The 21,692-nt window shown below is 36.5% G+C and overlaps 1 protein-coding gene across 2 annotated transcripts in view; it reads left to right on the top strand.

Moving 5' to 3' along the window:
- Nucleotides 1-21,692, top strand: part of VAV3 (vav guanine nucleotide exchange factor 3) — a 362,499-nt gene that overhangs the window by 279,692 nt on the left and 61,115 nt on the right. For both annotated transcript variants that reach the window (XM_058716351.1, XM_058716352.1), the window contains exon 20: nt 18,194-18,330. In XM_058716351.1, the coding sequence (XP_058572334.1) occupies nt 18,194-18,330 (137 nt within the window). The remainder of the gene's footprint in view (nt 1-18,193; nt 18,331-21,692) is intronic.

Below are 21,692 nucleotides of genomic sequence, written 5' to 3' on the forward strand. Positions count from 1 at the left end.
TGTACACACATAGATACACATGTACACATATACGTCTATGCATACATTCATATATCTTAAGGAATTTATATATAGACACATACTTTGGAAGTTAAGAAGATGGTTTTCTATTGAGGCCAGTGGTCCTATTTTTATTAAATGCTTGCTTTTCAGATTAGTGTATATAAACAGTGAAAAGTATTACATTTGAATAATGGTAATTCTACACTAACTTTGTTAATTTATTTTTCAGAACACAAGAACAATGAATAAAAGATTCTAAGCCCACAGCAATATAGAACACAGGCATGTTTATAAAGTGGTATTTTGATAGTTTTGCAAGAATCTTCAAGTGAAAATCATTTGTCTCTAATATCAACCACTCAGAGCCAAATTGAAACAATAGGAGTTTCATTTAGGATCTATAATAGCTGCAGTAGAATAGGACTATAACACTAGTTACTGGAATTATAGAAGGGAATTTGCCGGTACAGAAAGGCAAGACAATCAAATTTTTCAGCAGAAGTAAAACACTAGCAAACTCTTCATTTTGCAAATTGGCAATTTTTTTTGAAGCTCTGACCACTTTATTGGCAATTATCTTGAATCATGTTGCATGTAATTCTGCCTATCACTCTCTTCTAACTTTAATATGTTTGGTGAAAGAGGAATTTATACAGTCATGTTTTTCCCCATGCTTATTTTTCAATCCAAATCTCCCTAGATTTCAAAAATCTAGAGAAAGTTTAAGTTTAGAGAGGTAACAGGGGACCCAGAGATATTTTCAAAGCTCCTCCAATGGAATATTATGCATATTTATTTTAAGAGTAATTTTTTCCACCAGAAATACTTGATTAAGGACAATGCATTTCTCAACTTTTTTATCGTGAAAGTTTTTTGATAACCCAGGTTCACCTGAGACTTTTTAAAAAATATAAAAGTTCCCATATTCAAATTCCATTTGAATAGAAAGCATATTTTGAAGTCCTTGAATAAACTTTGCCTTGGGTTTCCAATGGATCTTAACTAACTCGGTGAACTTTAGTAACAGATATCTCAATTATAAATGCTTTCCTTGGTTCATAAAATAGTTACCACAGATGTCTTTAAAGCATACATTCCTTAGCATATTTAAAATAGGATTAGGTTTATTAAGAACAATAGTTGAAAAACCCAGAGAGGCTTCAGCAAGACCAAGTTAGCTCTGATAGCCTGGGAAGCAGATGGGTGTGTCATTGCTATAAATAGAGCCTCACTCGGGGTTGGGGAATTCTTGCTTTCTGATTGACATCTGCCTCATTCTGAAAGTGCTTTTGACTGCCAGTGTTTTAAACGGTAGTTGGGTAGAGTTTGAAACTTTTAGCTTCATTTCCTTGCCCATTATTTCTATGACTAGTAGGTCTTTTTCTACCCATTCGGTACACAGAGAAGATGCTTCTGTTAGCATTTTTCTCTAAAGCATACAATATCACAGAGCTTCCTTTGTGGTAATAAATGTTCTTGCTAAGACCTCATCATATAACCTGTCAGTCTGGTTGGATTGGGGACATAAGAAACTTTAAGACCAGTGGCCTTGAATAAATCGTTCAACTCTCAGTGCTTTTACTAACATAGCAAAGATAACTATTGGACCTCTGAAACATTGATCATTGAGGAACGGCAGCATTTGGGCTCTAGAAAGCTCTGAGATAACTTAGGTCCCAGCTACCTTGCTGTTTCTACTTCGTGGACATATTTTTTTCCTCCTACAGAAATCCTTTAAGGAAAAAGCCAAACTGAGTAGAGTAAGAATTGAGAAGATAGTTTTCTATGCATGTTTTTGGAGCTACTCTAAAGTTCCAGCCCTAGCTATAACCTTTTTTAAAACAATTTATTATATCTTAAAATATGATTTTAATTCGACAAAGGAGACTAGGTGAATTCATAATAACCAGTGGGAATGTAAATTTGTCAACAGTCTTATTTTGCAAAGTGGATCAGTGCTGGAAAGAAACATACCAACTCATTTTTTTTTTATTTTTTAAAATGATATAATCAGTTTAAATACAGTGCTTTGGTTTTAAAATTTCAAATCTGTATTATGTAAGTAGTTACTCATATTATTAATTAAAATTTAATTTGCTTTCAGAGATGTTTAATTTTTGCTTACAGGCACATAACGACTTGAAAATCTGAACAATTATTGTTCATTTAGGAGAGAAAAATACTCCCAACCAGTCTGGTGTGCCAACTCTGTTTTTCTTGGCAGATTCAGTTAGAGAAATTGGTTATTACTGAGTTCCAGAGTATGTTAGGTATAGGCTAGGACTATAGTTGTCGTGATCTGTGTTCTAAGGCTGTACAGTCTAAAGCCGTGCCTCAGTTGAAATAGAGAATTTGACAGTACATATAATTTACAAAATGGCCCTGATTGCCATTATATTTGTATAAGCAAAATTAGTCAAGAAATACATTAATAATTTTTTATCAAATTATTTTTTAAATGTTTTTTTTTTAATATTTTTATTTATTTTTTGAGAGAGCAGAGTATAAGCAGGGGAGGGGCAGAGAGAGAGGGACAGAGGATCTGAAGCAGGCTCTGCGCTGACAGGCTGACAGCAGCAAGCCTGATGTGGGGCTTGAACTCACGAACTGTGAGATCATGACCTGAGCCAAAGTCAGGTGCTCAACTGACTGAGCCATCCACACTCTGCTGAAATTTGTTTTTTAATGAACATTCATACAGCCTTTCATGTATTCAGCAGACATTTATTAAGAGACTATTGGGTACCACACACCATACTAAGAATAGTCAGTGGGATAATTCGTTGGTCTCTGACCTTGTGAAGTTTATAATTATGTGGGGAGGAGACATAATAATGCACAATTTATATTCATTTCTATAAGAGTAATTCAAAAGGTTATGGAAACACAGTGGAACCAAGGGAAATCTCTGCCGGGTAGGTGGGAAGGTCAATCTAGAGTTGGCACCCAGAAAGGACTGGAGTGATCCCAGAAGGATCACAGAACTGGAAGGATCAGTGGGACCCTGTGTTGTGGGAGTACATGGGCTACTCGGCAGGGGAAGGTAGACAGCACCTTGCATGCATGATGGGGAGTGGGGAAGCGGCAAGGCTGGGTCAGCAGGTGAGCATGCCACAAAGATGCCCAGTGAAGGGAGCAGGCTGAGGAAGCGCCAACCGGCATTCCTTAGTGCCTTGCAGGTCCTGGCATGGGAACATGCCTTCCCAGAGGAAGGGCCGCTTTTTCCTTGCACCAATGTGCCATTGGTCTGCCGGGCTCACCCAGGGGAGGATGCTTGTTCTGAGTCACAAAGAGGTGAAGTACTGACTGGGGGCTGGCGATTTGCAGTGGCATGGTAGGAGAGCACTAGGTTGTACTTGTGTTAAGATCAGGACAAGGAGTTTGGGACTTGACTTTGTAGGCAACCAGGATGTTACTGAAGGATTTTGTTTAATGACAGCAACAAAAATGTTAATTAAAGAATCTTACAAAAGAAACATGTTGCCTGTAGAAAATTTAGATAATCAACAAGTTCTCATAATTTTGTAACTTAATGTAACTACTTAATGTAACTACATAATGTAACTACTATTTAACATGTGTCTTCCCAGACTTTCTTCAGTTTCTGTGTACTGCCTTTTAAAACATAAATGAGGTCTTATTGTATATGCTGCTGGTTTGTAATATGCTTTTCCCCGTCTCAAGAACATACTTGAACATAATTCCACATTTCTAAGTCATCTTATATAACATTATTTTTAAATTCCAGCTTGCTATTTAATTATAAAGATGAACCCTAGATTTAATTTAACGAATTCCCTATTGCCATTCTTTTAAATTGTTTTCAGTTATTTTATAGCATAAACTGTATTGGAATGAATATTTGAAAGATAATCTTAATGTTCTAGAAATTAACTTTTATTTAAAATTCCATAAGTTTTTATAATTTTAATAAGAGGAATTTTTAAAGTCCCATTTCTTAATGAAAAAATTTCATCCATATCACATTACATAACTATAGTCCTGTTGGCAAGTTCTTTTAGTAATGGTGTTTTCTCCCCATTGTAGGTACCTCCCCTGATGAGATTACCTTGATGATATCATGTTCGCTTGCTTTTTGCTTCCGTAATACTTGGAATTTTTTTTTACCACAAAACTCATAATGCTTCATTATAATTGCCTGTATAATTTTTTTTGTCTGTCAGATTCTAAGTTTTGTGAGGGCAAGGACATAGCTATCTAGTTTATTACTTCCATTCTAAGCACAAAGTAAGCATTAGAAGATGTTTTTTAAATAATAAATAAACGCTAAACAGATATCTTAGATGGACAAACAGAAGCTGAAAAGCCAAAGCACCAACAAATAAATTACCTCCTTAGGGTCTCCTTTACCTTCTAGCCGTAGTGAATGATGAGTTTCATAAAGGGGGAAATGGATGTAAAGTGAGAGCTACCCTGCATTTAAGAGGGAGGCTGTACGACCACCAGTGATTGTGGTGGCTTGGTGTGCGCTTGTGTCTTTCTGTGAAGAGATGGATGGGTGTCTAGAAAAACTGGCACATGAGCTGGTTTCTTTTCGATTTACCTTGTTCCAAACCAAGGGAGCTATGTATAAACCTTCAAATGCCTTCCCCCTCATGAAAATTAACATGAAAATAACAATTTTATAACTCAGCCTAGCAAAAAAAAGATACCTCCAACTTCAGCATCTTAAAAGTGGTGTTCACCATCGATGCTGTTATGTGAAGAATAATAGCTGTGTGGAAAAGGTCTGCAAAGAAAGGAATTCCCCTTTCTAAGCATTGCAAAGTTCAACATACTAGAGCCTGAAACTAAGAGAGAGAGAGTAAGCTCGGGAAGATAGAGAAAAGAAACCAACAGGGACAAAAAGCAGGTAGTCATGTATCCCTAAGAGCTAACACAGTAGCTGATACATAGCTGCTTAGTAAGTATTTCCTTAACAAATAAGACTAAATTGGGATACATTTCTAGAGATTCCAAGAATGTTACGTGAAAATAGAAAACATTTTTGTATCTATGTATTTATATATAGTTATATTTACATAAAAATGTGAGCACTTCCTCAAGCAGTTGGATTGTCAATATTCCTGATCAAAGAAACTTCTGAATTCCAGGTGTTTTTTGTTTGTTTGTTTTATGGATATTATGAAGAGCTGGAATCTATAGGATGCTTAGAAGTGTAAGTGGTTCTTCTTTTTGACATGAGCCTCTATAGCCATTTATTTCTTTACAAAAGTGAATTTCTTTGAATTATCTAATCTCATTTCGTATGTATAGTTTTGCGGAAGTAACACATCAAACCTTTTAATCTCTAGCTATATGTTTTACAATGGTATTTTCCATATTTACATGTTAGTAACTTTATTGAGGCCATTTATCTGAAGAGGAGTGTGTTTTCTATTAAAAAGATGTTTTGAAGTATTGTGCCCAGAAGAATTGAGGCAAAATGACATTAATGAAATACATCCTCATATAAATATTATGCCAGAATAAAAACTGGGATCCTAACGGAAGCTTTTCTAGTTATATTTGTCCTGTGGGACTGTACTAATAGCAAGTTGTTAGCAGTTTCTATCATGTGATTGTACCAATAAGCCAAGCATTTAAGTTACTGGGTGTACATTTTCATTAGTACCTGTGAAGGAAGCACCTGGAATTATCAGCAAACAAGCATGAAGACAATGTTTCAATTTTCAGTTGTGTTTCATGTTTACACTTAATACACTTACACTTTCATCATAAGATGTGTGGTATGAATCACACACAAAAAATATTCTGTCATGATCTTTGCATTGAATCATGTGTTTTGCTGTACCTCCTGTAGCTGTGTGAAACTTCAGATGACCTCTGTGGTAGTGTCATGCCGAGATCAAAAGTAATATGTTCAAGGTTATATGAACCACTGTGGTGTCTCAGAGAATTTATACCCAGAAGCAAGTCTCAGGACAAAATGTCAGGAAGGATTAAGTCCCTATGTATAACAATTCTTTCTTGGCTGCCCTCTTCTGTAACACTCATTATTACCTGAGATAGGCAGAAAGGGAAAGTACAGAGAACATAGGCTATGAAATTTGAAATTCTGCTTAAATTTATTCTTTATTTTTTATTTTTTAGGCCATGACTCTATAGATGTGGAATTTGCTTGTAAATATCACCTTTGTACCATATTGGCCTAACCTTTGTTAGATGGTTTTGCTTCATAAGCTGAAGTCTTAACTTTAATTATTCAAGGAATAGAGATGAGTAAGGTTAGGCTTGCATGCAGGAGTGATGATGACTCATTTTCTGCTCTCCATGGCGACCCTTGCTGAGAGCGTTATTGAAGGACTGCCACAGGTAGCCAGAGACACAGAGGACAAAGGGCATTGCAGCCAGCACAGGGAGCTAGGCTAATTTCTATGTAATAGGAACTCCCATTCGTTAAGAGTTCAGCACCTTCTCTTGCATTCAACAAATCCAGATATCATCAAATAATGAAGATTTATATAAAGTACAGAGTAGCAACAGCAGTATTTCAATGCATAGCAAGTTGTGTTTGCTAATTTGTAAGTCACTAAAAATATGGTTTATCTGTGTTTCTTATAGCATTCATGATAAATATACGATAAACTACTTATTAAGGTCATTTAAAACTCTTCAAAGTAGTATATCATTAGATAAAGAAGCTTTAAATAAAATTTAAGAATACATCTGTGAAACATTGCAGACATGGCAAAATAATACGATAGATGCAGATGTGCTTACTGTTAAGAGTAAATGATAAAAGGCACAAGGTTTATGCAATCTGAAGAAACAAGAGTAAATGGATATTAACATTTTGCTATTTGTTAGATCCTGTTCAAAAAGTTCTTGTTTCCTTAAATCTTCAACAATGCTTAGTGTTACTGATTTGCAATATTTTGCCAATATAAAGAGGATAAATTGCTGTTTCATCATTTTGATTTCTCCCCCCAAAATAAATACCCGACAATGAGCATCTTTTCACACATGTGTAATTAGCCATCCATAGTCTTTTCACATTTTCCACTGCTCTGTTTATATTCTTCTGATTTTTAGGAGTCCTTTAGACATTTGAAGTCCTCATCCTTTGCTTATATCAATGTATGCATCTTTTTTAATGGCTTCTTCTTCAGAATTTTAAATTTTAATGGGGACAGATTTATTGATCTTCATTATGTGCTTTTGTTTCTTGTGTAAGAAATCTTTTTCTACCCAATATCTTAAGAATGGTTAGATATATTGTCTTCTAAAAGCTTTACGGTTCTGTTTTTTCACGTTGCATCTTTATTTCATCTGAGTTGGTCTAGGTTCTCTTATCTTTTCCATTGGTCTATTTCTTTATCCCTATTCTAATGCTACACAGTTTTAACTACTACAATTTTTAGTAATTACATTGAAATTAAAGTATTTTGTGTGAAGATTATTTGATATTATTTTTACATGTAAATATTTTCTTATTTTCTGCAACATTATTAGGCACAGAGGGAACACTGGACCTAACTTTCTTATGCAAACTAGGTCAATGTAAATAATTTATAACAAAAATGGTTGCATAGACCCAGTTACGGGCCAACCATCCATTGACCCATATCATGTGGCAGGCAGTGTGCTAAATGCTACATACGTAATTATCTCACAAAAGCCTCATTAGTATATTAATATACCCATCTTCCAGACGTATAAATGAAGTGTTTATGGCATTCAACCTTAGACCTCTTTGACAGAAAACCTATCTTCTTGACCATTATGCATATTGCCCTCTCCTTTGGGCTCCTCTCCCTAGTTTATCTTCCACACAAAAAGAACCTACTGTATCCAACCTGGGTGACTTCACATTGTAGGTGACTCATCCAAACCTCAGCCTCCTTAATTTACCTGACACTGACTTTTCATCTCTAGGGACCTCTGCTCCTTCTCCATTTCAGTCATACATCCCCACAGCCACTCCTTGGGCCCTGTCATCACCCGTAATTGTTACATTTCTGAAACATTAAATTCAAGTATCTCACTCTCTCACCCCAATCTTAGAGGCCTCCTGTTCATTGACCCCTCTGCCACCTTTCTATTGGTCAGTCCCCTCCTGTGTTTTCTCCCTTGGCTAATCAGCTTTGTTTCCATGGCCCAACATGTGAGCCAGTCTTCTGCTTATGTCTGAGTCAACCTGTCTTTACTCATCTAGGTGGATTGTGCAGTCCTGCTGAAGAAAGTCATTCAAGCAAAAGGTTTATGCCTCTCCAAAATGGAGAGATTTATATACCCTCCCTATATCTGGCTGATGCCTACTTACACTTTGGTTTCAGCTTAGAGTCTGTTTCTTCCGGAAGTCTTCTCTGAGCACTTGCACAACAGCATCACACTGTGTAAGAGTGTATGTATTCCTCTCTATCCCTACAAGATGCTAAGTGCCTTAAGGGAAGGGACCTTATCTCTTAGTAATTAGTGCAGCCCTAATACTTCTCATATTTCAAGACTAAATGAAACAACTCACAATAAGTTAAGGAACCAACCAAACTTACAGATGAACATGTTTTAAATAGCTCTAAACTCCAAAGTAACATATTCATAGGAAAGTACTTGTAACTTCTCAAAAGATTTTCAAACTTATTTTCTCAAGTTTTGTGCAAAATCATTGTATTTGGTCTTAGTAAAATTTGACCAAAACAAAGGTGTGTTCTGTAAGGATCTTTCTGTTTAGGAGACAGAAAAAGCATTTGGAAGACAATGGAAAGCCTGATATATCTGGTGTCCTGGAAGAGTAGCTTATGAGTTTATCTGTTTGAGGAAATAACCCCTATAGAAATCTCAGAATTTGAAATGTGTACTGTTTCTGTTGCTTAGGTGGACACTCTGGATTTTTTTTTTTTTAACTGTGTGTTTACTGTGATACCCTCTTGGATGTTTAATTAAACTTCGTAACTAAAAAGCACAAGTTACTGCCACAACTTAAGTTTCTCAGTGGTTAAATCAAAGTGCTTGTAAGAAATATTATAAATTCTTAAATACTTTAAGATAATAAAAAAGAAATACTAGTTTTTAGCACATAGCTTTATTTTAAAATTAACACTCTCATGAAGTATAAATTTCTCCTGAAAACTAAATCACTCCTTGTCACCAAGTTTTAACCACATGCTAAGCACTGTGAGTGGGGTTAATAAAAGGAAGATGAATGATTTAGACAGTGTCTACTCTAAAGACAAAAATAATTATTTTGGGATTTTATAATGAATAAAATATATTTATTCTATATAGAGATAAAAAGAAAGTTACAGAAAAAAAAATAGGAACTCTACTGTCACAGATTTACTCCCTAGTCTCAAAGGGCAAACTGGGATATCCTTACTATTGAAACCTGAAAACAAATTCTGTAACTAGGTTTTTCAAAAGAGTTATAGCTCCAAGGGAGATGGAAACAGGGGCCTTAACAAATGTTGATTGAATTTACTTAACAGAGTTACTAATTAATGTTGCTTCAGAGAGCCAATGCCCAAATACAGATTTCTTTTCTGCCCAGAGTTATGCCAGCTTTTGCCATACTTGAGCTCAGTAGGACCTTTTTGCTCTAACTTTGTTGATATTAGGTATCTGATGCATTTATATTAAAAAATAATTATTTTGGCACATATTGGGTTAAGCTGTCAAAAATTGCCTTTTTGTACTTCAGAAACACTCAACAGCAGCCAGTTCCTATGGTTCAGTCCAGTATATAACACCAAGATGTTGGCAAGGAAAGAGAAGTTTTATTCATTATCTGGGGGAGTTTGTCTTAATTGAGGAGCAAGAAACACATAAGTGAAATGATCAGACTCTGTCCAAGAACTCAGGAGAAGGTCATTTTTAGGGTCAGTTATTTTTCATGTTGTATAAAGTTAGTGAGAAATCCATGGTTTGGTTTTAGAATTAAGTGTCCTATTAGTAGATGATGTGTTATATTCAGGTATTTTTGTAAACTGTAATTGCATATGAGCTTTGTGTTAAGTGTCATTGGTGTATCGAGAAGTAAGGCAGAACTAAAAGTTCTATTTTAGTATGTTTTCTATGCATAATTCTGTTTTTACCAGTGTAACTGCCTTCTAGACGATTCATAACTTCTTGGCACAATTTCTTAATATTTTGACATTTGTATTTTTATTTTTCTTTGAAGGTCCACAGTCTAAATTTTAATAATTACTACTTTTATATTTTTATTATATCCTTAGGATGTGGGTTCTATTTAATTTTTATTATTTTTCAGATGATTGCAAGCAACCATATGTCTAATTATTTAAATAGCTTATTATGCTAAATTTGAACAAGTTGAAACCATAATTCTGATACCTTAGGTTGATGAAAGAAGCTTTTTATGTACAAAAAAAGATAGGAAGCTAAAAATTCAGGGAGAGAATAAGGCTAACCTTAAGGAAAGTAAGAACAATGGGGAGTTGGGGGTCGGGGGTGAGACTAGGAAGAGAATAGATTTTGAATCGATGGGAGATGGGGGAAAAATGAAGATTTTGATGGGCAAAAAAAACCCAAACAAAACCTACACTGTCCCTGAACTCAGTATATTGTACTTAACATTTCCAAATATCTTAAATTAGAAGATTATAAAAGACAAAAATTTATAAGCTAGTATCTTATTTTTTTAGTATTCCCAATTTGTAGGAAGGAGGTAGAATATATACTCCCAGTATAATTGCAAGGCTGTAGAGATTTTGAAATGGAATCTCTGAACTTCCTGGAACAGTTTGAAGGGTCTGCTGTTGCTTACTAGCATTCCCAGGGGAATATTAAAAAAAATGTTTAATGTTTATTTATTTTGAGAGAGAGAGAGAGAGAGACTACGTGCACACACAAGCAGAGGAGGTACAGAGAGAGAGAGAGAGGGAGAGAGAGAATCCCAAGCAGGCTCTGCACTGTCAGTGCAGAGCCCTACATGGGGCTCAATCTCACAAACTGTGAGATCATGACCCGAGCCTAGATCAAGAGTCAGACACTTAACTGACTGAGCCACCCAAGGCCCCCTCAACTGTAATATTTTGAATCTGATTCTTTCCCAGCTTCCTTGGGGAAGGTAGTGATTTATTCATTAAATATTAAGCTCTGAAATAATCATGTGTAACCTTTCTAGAATCTTCCCTTATTTTTCCTAGTCAACCCAGCATTACACCCTTACTAGGTGATAGACACGTGTTGAGAACACCATTTTTGGCTTTTAGCTAGCTATGTGCAACTGGACTTGAGTTGTTTCATATGTAAGTGAAAGTGTTTGACTAAAATATCCTAAGAACTTTCTTTGATAGAGTCACTATTCATGCTAGTGTACAGAGTTCCCACTGCCAGAACACTGGTATTTCAAGAGAATATACAATACAGTGTAGTTTCTCTTCTCTGCCCCTCTCCTTACTATCAATAGTGTCAAGAAAGAACGTTGCTGAGAAGGGGACAATGTTTTCTGTATATGTATATTCTTATGTAGATGTGTTGGTTGTTGATCTTTGGCCCCAGTGAAAAGGAATATCAACAAAAATTTTACCACATTCAAATGTAGATACACAGCCAACCTCCTCCTATGAAACATCACTGTTTTTGAGCAATAGTTATACGTTTATTTGATTTCAAACTGAGGAACAAACATGATTGTCTTGTTTCTTACCTTCCAGTGAGGACTGTCCCTTGGGACTGTCTCCCTTCTAGCCTCCTCCTCAGCCACTGGCACATCATATATTCAGCCAATATATTGTAACCTTTGGCTTAATCACCCTCCCCGATGCACTCAGGTATGGTCAGAATAGCAGAATGATGTGGTTGAAGTGATTAAAACTTTCTGTACAAACAATTGCACGTGGCCACTTGTCCACAGAGCCACAGAACTACATGTGGACATGTCAGGCACAGAGAGCACCACAGATTGTCGACTCCAGTGCATGTTGTTGTTGGCATTGAGATTTGGGGCTTTGTTTTTAGAATGTACCAGTGGGACTTATTACTTCCTCCTAGAATTCACCTTATCTTGGAGAGCTCACAATCTTTCCCCACTTGAAGGGCAGTTCTGCCTCCTCTCTTCCTGCTTCCCATGATAACTCTGGACACCCAGCAGGGTTTAGATGACCCCCAAACGTATATTAGTCTGTATAGGAGACCTGTTTTCTGCCATAGTCCTGTTCCCTGCTGGTTGTAGAGAATTACTCATCTTCAGCCAGGGGGACTGAACTAGCAGTTGGTGAATACAGGTTCTGGTTCCAGTTCTGCTTCTAGCTAGCTTTTTGACTTCAGACATTTTTATTGACCACTTTGAATCTTAGTTTTATAAGGTAGAAAATGAGGTGGTTGGAGTAGGTGGTAATGTTCTTACTTTGAAATCGTGTGATTGCGTTCTTTTTCTAGCTTTAAAGGAGATGGTGGAGTTAACTCAGGCTATGTTTTTCAACTGGACTCCTCACACCCCTAGGGGGTGGTTGTTTTTGAGAGTTCTGACAAATACCTGGCACATTCTTGTAGAGCTTTGACCTTATTTAAGGATTTTAGGGAAACATTTCTTATCATTGAAATGTACATATTTGATGGAACAGAATATTAAACTTGCATGGATTTTATAATAACACATGCAATTTTGTAGTGCTTTTTATATTTGGTAGCCTATAAAATCTTTTTAATAAGTGGGGGGGGGGACTTTCAAAAGATGTTTCTATCTTTAACCTTTGATTTACTAATACTCCTATAGGTAGTGCCAAAGGGTGACTAGTCAGTGTTTATAAGGTTGGAGAAACATATCTCTATCTGATCCTTGTTTTTGTATGAGCGATGACAATGCTGTTTCCTTCATCTGACTCATCATTGTTTATAAAAGGAAAGAGTAACCTTCTCTGGGTGAAAATTTTTGAAATCATTTATGGGGGTGTTTTCCCTTTGTGAACAATTAGTTCTTCAGACCGGTTTGTTTTCCGCTAAATCGTCTGTTTCCGTTGTTAACAGATGGTTTCCATTATGAGGCTCCTTTTGCTTCTCTGTGAAGACCACCCCATGAATGAAAAGTGCACTGGTTAGTAGGAAAGGGCCCAAGGAGGTGTGGTGGGCAGGGAAGCCCAGCATCCTAGCTACCTAACTTGCTGGCTGTTCATTCTGCACAGCCTGCTCCTCAGATGTGATAGTTAGATTAGGAACTTCTATCAGGAAGAGCCCAGACGTTAACTTAAAGAGGATTGAGCTGGCAGGGTGCCAGACAGCACTTACTTCACTGTAGCTTTGTCAAAAGCAAGCTTGGAACCAGTGATGGCTGGTCATGGTGAATTGCTTACGTACCCACAAAAATGTGATTTCCAAACCTGGCTAGGATTTGGAAACCACACCTAGGAAACATACAGAAACATAAAATACATATTTCAGGGTCCTACTGAAGGCTTTTCAAAAAAAAAAAAAAACTCCCTGGAAACTTTATTGACAGGCTCATTTTGAAAAATGCCCCACTGGACAAGAGACCAAGCCTAATTATAGTGTATTTGAGTTCACCTGCCTGTTCAGTAGATTATAGGCTCATTGAGGGCAGGAAGCGTGTCCTTGCTCTGTTGTCAAACCACCATGCCCAGAACTTATGTGGCATTCAGGACGTTGAAGGAATGAATGAATATGTTATGCTTGTAATCAGCTTCCCAGGTAAACCAGCTACATTCTCTGACATCTTGTAGAACTAATTATTTTTTAATGTGGCTATGTTTAGATTTTAAATTAGGCCTCAGAGGTGAAAGGCCAGCACATTACTGACAGCCCATTTATCTGGTACACTGCACTCACCTCTTAAGTTTTTGCCTTGGGGAAGCCCTTTGCATTGGGGGAGTGATATCAGCATCCTGTGTAAATACTAAACTATATTGTGGCCATCACTCTTCTTAGAAGCCAAGAGGTTGATAGTGATATAGTAGGCTAAGTTCATTGAAGTTTGACGGTTTATGTGAGAATTACTAGAGAAATGGTTTATTTATGGCAAACTTTCCAATAGGATTCTACTTAGAATTAACTTTAAAAATTTTTTTTTAATTTCTTGGCATGTGTCACTCTTAGTTGCATTGAGTTGAGATTTGAAAGGAAATCTTGCTTCATTCAGATGCTCTTTCACTGCCATATTGTTTTGGAAAACTCTAGTGTTCCATGTAATTATATTGGCTTCAGTTTTATTTGACTAGAACCTGATGACTATTACTGGAATATAATCATAATTTAAGTATTGCTGATTCTTCAGTTTGTTAATTCTTCATGCATAAGATGACTTGGGGACCTTGTCTGATTTAAGACTAAGTATAATGAGTAGTATGAACAAAAGTTAAAGGGTAAAACTGTCCGAACTTTATATATCAACAATGTAGTGAGCTGTGCAGCAAAGCATTTGTTGTAGGGAATGAAACAAGCCAAAATAACATTTGGCAGGAGATCTAATTTTGTCTTAGCCATTTTAATTATATTCCTTTAGATAAAGATAACAGATTATATAAAGTTTTGGGAACTTCCAAGTTTGCTTAACTGTATATGTTGAAATTACATATGATTATTTCACATTTAATATCTGAAGGTAGAGTCATTTTTAATTTTCAGACTTTGCTGAGCAGCCCTGTAACTATACCAACATAGTCATTATAAATGCTTTTCTGGAGCAGAAAGAAACTAAACAACAACGGTCTGTGTTTACCCAAGAATAAAGAGGCAGCTTTCTGGGATGAGTTGTGATTTGACAATATAATGAATGGAATTTATATTTTTAAAATCAGTTTTTAGAATAGCTTTTGGTTGTTTCTGATTGGTCAGAGTTAACGAGGGAAACTATCCTCCACTTTTGTAGTTTTGCAACATTTTGCATCTCAGAATTCCTGGAAACATAGATAACTAAAGGAAAACGTGAGTAACTAGGGATTTTAAGCCTAAACAAATTTTGAAAGGCTAATCTATAAAAAGCAGATTTACCACCTTCTGCATAATTCTAGATGGAAGGAGGAAGGTCAATGGAGAGAAGTTACAGAGATTTTAGAGTAAGTTTTAGATAGAGTTTGTTAATAAACTACACACAACAATAAGTTGTCATAAGGGCGTGTAGTGAATGTTCTGTGCTGGACGTTTTAAAGAAAGGTCAAAACTTGTCAGGAATATTTCACGGGGAGAGAAGAAAACCGACACTAAATCAACACTAAATGGCTATTTGAAATATGAGTATCTGTAAATCTAATTTCTTCTCCATTCTTGATCTCATTTATGAGGTGTGTGTGATGCCTGCTGTGGCGAGAGATTGTGTTAACAATTATATTGATGGTTGAGTGCTGACATGAAGTTTAACCCACTCTCTATTCTTATTTTAATCGCACTTTTATCTATCCATTAATGGGATTATATTCACCTTCTTAGCAAAGTTACCATGTCTTTTTTTTTTTTTTCAATAAAAGGAAAGGAGTAAACCATTCGTACTACAGTATTGTAGAACTCCTCTTATATTCAGACATCAGAGGCAGGGGGCAAGGTATCAGAATTCATCATGTCACAGTGGCCTTCCTTTATCTCTTGTATTCTTTGATCTCTACAGCCCTATTGCCCTGATGACAGATCATCCTGAAATGGGAAGTGCTGACCTATCAGAAATAAATAGCCAGAGATTATTCTAACAAATGACTAAAAAATATAAATTCCATTGTAAATTCCTAACTCATCCCCACACACAAAAATATGAATCAAATTAATGCTGTATTTTGAAAGTCACTTACGGCTGAATTCAGGCTAGTAGCAATGTCTTTTTCACTATTACCTGGGCTCAACCATAATTCTTGGCAAAGGTCACACAATTTTGCTTTAGGAGTAAAGTCAGTAACATACCCTATGTTGGTGTACTACTGGATGAACTTCCAAAATGAAGCTCATAGCCAAGAAGAAAGTTATAGCAGAAAAACACAGTAAATGAAAAAATTAGCAGTAAGACTATAAAAACCAAGTTCATCATTTCAAGGACTACTTATTTATAAGTAAGTTTTAAGACACTAAGATCTCATTTTTTGGCCACAGTATATTAATATATGTAATACTTTAAATTTTAAATATGGTTTTACTAGGTCATATGTAATGGGCATTGTAGTCTGTCAAAAAGGATAAATAAGGCAGCATTGTTCCATGCCTTATATTTCACAGTCTTCTTTGTAGCCTGGGTATTCCATATGTTAATCCCCAATTTATATTTGGTTGGTGAAATGTCATCAAACTTAATTTTTTCCCCTAAATACTTTATGCATTTTCAACCATTTTCTTAAGAATGACTAACTTGAGCATGTTGGCAATAACAGAACTGTTGTGTCCGTCGGGCACTGCTTCATTTTGTCCCTGTGGGTCTTGGCCAAGGAGACAACTGCAGAAAAGGCCAGAGCCCTTCTGAGAACTTCACTGGGCCCGGTATTTGAGGCCACATCAGTTATTTCAGGTTTAAAACCTCCTGTTTCTTGTCTTCAGCCTTTATTTCAAAATTGGCGTAAAAACAAAATTATCAAGGGAGCATACTAAATGAAATGCTTTCCTTGATCTAGAAATGCTCAGTAAAACTGAGGCTAACCATGACTTTGGCCCCCTAACATGGAATAACTAACTTGCAAACCAGATTCAACTTCAGGGTGCATCCTCTTCTGTATATTGAACTTCTAAATGAGTTGTGTGCATGAGATATTTAGGTTTCATGTAAAATAAACAACAGCAACTTAATAGAAAGTATAAAATAAGCTCTTTCTATACTCAAGGCATCTACAGTGTGTTGAGAGCAAGTCTGATAAACACTTGACTGACAAGAGTTCTCCTGTCAAGTGTTGTTTTTTGGGAAAGACAATAAGATCTGCTCTTTGTGTATGGGCACTGCCTTCCTGCATCTGGTAGGGAAACACTCCATGAGAGATGTGGGATTAGCACCGTCCCTTCAGGGGTTCTGTGCCACAAGAACTGAAGCAAAGGGAAGATGTAGTAACTTGCTACATGTCTCAGCAGTTATAGCAGCTAAATTGGGGTGAAGGGCCCAATTCTTTTCAGCCCTTCTGCCTTCTGCCCGATGGGTTGATAAGAAAAGTGTTGACTAAAGCTTTTCAGTTCTGTTTAGTTTATGGCCACACTGTTTCCTCCCATCTGGGGTGGTTGTTGAAAAAGGATAGTGAGGACTTCATGAAATTGTTTGTGGAAGCATTTCATGTAGATACTGAGATCTCTGTAACTTGAACAACCTTTTTGAGGTAACTTAGGCATCTGGAACTGAATGACCATCATGCATCCTCCTACTCTATTGAGCGTGGTGTTTCCAGGTAGTTACAACTTCCCCGTGGTCAATCGTTAGAATAAAAAATCTTCAAGTGTAATAGGCAATGGCTTAAGTTCCTGAATGTGCACCAAATATCATGTTTATGAGTGTTCTGTCTCACAGGAGGGAGCATTTCACCTCTAAATGAAAAGGTGACTGTGAAGTTGTCCATTTGTGACCAATACTGGTACATTTAGGCCTGTGTGCAATTGAAGCTGCTGTTCTCAGAAATGAAATATTGAACTGAGGCCTTCATTGCACATTCTGAGAAATACAAAGAAAAAGGACAGATCTGGATTTCAAGTGTTGTTGATGCTATTGGCTTAGACATGTTCCCTTTATTGGGTCTGTTTTGCAAACCTAAATTTGAGCCTGAAGAATTTCTCCATATAAATGTCTTAAGTATTGCAGTGGCACATCCATCACCTTTTTGCTTTTGAATTACAAAGATAACCTTAAGATATGAGCCTTATACTGGGCAATGTGATGCATACACAGAAAGGGTGAGCCTCCTTAGTGATGAAATCAGCCAATGCCCAAGAGGAAAGTAATAGGCAGAAAGGATAGAGTTGATGAAAAAATTGATTCTTTTCCATTAAACTGTACGTGATGTGTTTTTTATGAAGCAGGCATCGGCTGAAAGAAATATTTTTTCAACTACGAAGAGATGGATGGTGAGGGAGAGGAAAAGTATGTAAGGGATCAGGGGATAAATATGTGTCTTATTCCATTACTTTCTCAAATAATGAGAAAGTTCAAAAGCATTCCATTGTAGTTACTTCACATGTTTACTTGGCCTTTGTTGCTATTACAACTTTTTAATGTTAATGATGGCCTTGTTTTTATTTTAAAGTACATTTGGACTTCACGCGTCATTATTCTCTCAATTCCAAAAGTTGTGTTGCTTATTTTCAGGTTTACCAAAGATGCAGGTCATTAAGAACTATACTGGGACACCACCCCCGGCTCTTCATGAAGGACCCCCGTTACATATCCAGGCAGGGGATACGGTTGAACTTCTGAGAGGAGACGCACACAGTCTGTTTTGGCAGGTACTATCCAAATTACAGTGTTTGTTTTTGTTTTACTCGATGATTTATTACTGCTTAAAGAATAAAGCTCTTGTCTTTAGGAATTGATTGCATGCTTTTAGCTTCAGAAATTTTACATGATGTGGGGGAAAATATCTTTGATTAGCCTTCCTCATATTTACCAATGCCAAGTGGCAGTGAACATTAGAACGCTAAAGAAAAATAGGATCAGTGCTGTGGATCATAATTACCATTTTTATTAAAAATTCATACTTTGCCAGAGCATTTTTTCCAAACCTAGGACCTGTGGGTGTGATCTAATTTGCACTGCTTAAACATATTAACAGTTCATTTCAAGGGAACTACCTAATTAGCTTGCCAGTGGCCATTTCTGGCCATACTTGATTTGTGCCTACCCACAGAAATACCTGACGTTCTCAGAGGTGCTCTGGGCATTATTCATGAAATGTATGAAATGTGAAAAGTAAGTGAGCATGTTGATGTTTGCTGGAGATGAAATCTCTCTTGTCCGGTTAGCCTATATTGGGTTTAAGGATTGTGTTAACTGAGGAAAATATGGGCTAGTGTTAAGAGTTGTTAAAGCTAGATGGTAGGACATTGCTGTTCACTAAAGTATTCTGTATCTTCATGTGTGTTAGAAATATTTCCCAGCAAAATTAAAGAGTTGGTTAAAAACCAACTGTGCTGAGGGAAAGGGGCATGGGCTCAACAGAAAGATTAGCACACTTGAGTGAAATTTGGCCAGGGGGAGAGAGAGAGAGAGAATAGGGAAGGACTGGTAGATAATAATCCATTGTACACCTGTATAAATGATGGCTATTTTCTTTGCTTAAAACTATTTTATGGTCTGCCATCTTGTTATAGATGAATGCCCCTAGATTGAACATTAATCTACAACCACTGTAGCCAATGCCGTGGCCAATGACTTTTCCAAAACTCCACTCTTCTTAATATCCTACCCCTCTCATACCTCATCCTTCCCCAAACAGGAAGAGAGAATGTCAGACTGAAATTCTACTAACTCTTCAGTCCAGTCCTGCACATCCCACCCCCAAAACATACCTACATGTGTACCTGTAAGGTTTCTCTTATTCAAGACTTACTTTCCTTCTTGGGTTTTTCATCCCACGTTTCATCAGCTGGTTCTTAATTCCTACATTTTCAACTTCATTCTCTCCACTAGCTCCTTTTCTATGACAAATAAATATGCTCCTCCCATCTTAAAATATATTTACTCAACTTCTGTCTGGTTATGTTAGTCTCCCTCTTCTATTCTCAGAGCTAAGCTTTGGAGCACCTGGGTGGCTCAGTTGGTTGAGCATCAGACTTCGGGCTCAGGTCACGATCTCACCACTTGTGAGTTTGAGCCCCGCCTCGGGCCATGTGCTGACAGCTCAGAGCCTGGAGCCTGCTTCGGATTCTGTGTCTCCCTCTCTCTCTGCCCCTCTCCTGCTTGTGCTTGCTCTCTCTCTCTCTCTCTCTCTCTCTCTCTCAAAAATTAATAAACATTAATAAAAAAGCTAAGCTTCTTGAGAGAGTAGCCTATACTTGGTTTCTCCCTCCTTCTACCCTGTTTATAATATAGTCTGCTGCAGAGACTACTTCTTGGATCACTAATGCCACTTAAAAAAACAACAGTGTTGCAATATATAATAAAGTGCACTTATTTAAAGTGTACAATTTGATACGTTTTGACAAATGAATGTACAAATCAAAATGTCACTGATCAAGATGATAAAAATCAGCCCCCAAAGTTTTTGTGTGCCCCTTTGTAATTTCTCCTTCTTGCCTCTACCTGTTGTCCTTCCTCAGTCCCCAGGCAAGTACTGTTCTGCTTTCAGACCATGAGTTTGAATTTTTTTTTAATGTTGTATAGTACATCATATAGTACATTCTTTTTTGTATGACTTCTTTGAGATTAAACCATGTTGCTTTGTGTAAGATCATTCTTATTAAAAAAAATTTTTTTTAATGTTTACTTATTTTTGAGAGAGAGAGAGAGAGAGAGACAAGGTATGAACAGGGGAGGGGCAGAGGGAGAGGGAGACACAGAATCCGAAGCAGGCTCCAGGCTCTGAGCTGTCAGCACAGTGCCCGAGGTGGGGCTCAAACTCACTAACTGTGAGGTCATGACCTGAGCCAAAGTCGGACACTTAACTGAGCCACCCAGGCACCCTAATGGCTCTTATTTTTAAAAACCGACTTATTGATTGTATTATTGGCATACAAAAAGCTATACATATTTAATGTAAGCAACTTGACAAGCTTGGAGATAAGTATAAATCCTTGAGGCCATCACCACAATTTATGCCATAAATCTATCCTTTACCTCCAAAAGTTTCACCCTTCCCTCTTTATTTATTTTTGTGATAAGAATAATTACCATCTAGCCACTTAGCAAATTTTTAAGTATATAATGCCGTATTATTAAATACAGACTCTATGCTGTGCAGTAGATCTCTAGGACCTATTCATCTTGCATGACTTAAACTTTGTGCCCTTGGACTAAACTTTTCCCATTTCCACTTTCCATCAGCCCCTGGCAACCACCATTCTGTTCTCTATTTTTATGAGTTTGACTATTTTAGATTCTTCATGTAGACATAGCCAAGACATGGAAGTATCCTAATGTCCCTCAGTAGATTAATGGATAAATAAAATGTGGTATGTATACACAATGGGATATTATTTGACTTCCAAAAGAAGGAAATCCTGCCATTTGTAAAATCTTGGAAGAACTTGGAGGAAATTATGCTAAGTGGATGAAGTTTTTTTTCTTTTTATTGCTTATTATTATTCCCTGTATGGATATAGCACAATTTATGTATCCTTTAGCCTACTGGTGGATTTCATGTTATTACCAGTTTTTGGCTATTACAAATTAAGCTTCTATGAACTTTCAAGTATAAGTCTTTGTATGGACATATGGTCTCATTTTTAAGTAAATACTGAAAGGGGAATGGGTAGATGATATGTCTTTTCTTTTTTTCCAAAGGTGTTTTGGCCCTTCTGGGTGCTTTGTATTTCATATGATTTTAGAAACATCTTGTCAATTTCACCAATACAAGCTTTCTAGGATTTTGATTGAGATTGTGTTGAATTATAGATCAATATAAGAAAACTGACATCTTAACAATATTGAGTCTTCTGACCATTCAATGTGGTATATCTCTCATTTATTTAGGTCTTTGATTTCTCAGCAGTGCTTTATAGTTGTTAGAGTGAAGGAAGGATATCACATCTTTTGTCATATTTATCTCTATTTCATGTTTTATTTGATACTATTGTAAATTATGGTTTTAAATTTCAATTTTTGTTTATTGCTAGTGTATAGAAATACAATTGATTTTTCTAAATTGATC

Source organism: Neofelis nebulosa, chromosome 2, assembly GCF_028018385.1.
Source record: "Neofelis nebulosa isolate mNeoNeb1 chromosome 2, mNeoNeb1.pri, whole genome shotgun sequence".
NCBI classification, from domain to species: Eukaryota; Metazoa; Chordata; class Mammalia; order Carnivora; family Felidae; genus Neofelis; species Neofelis nebulosa.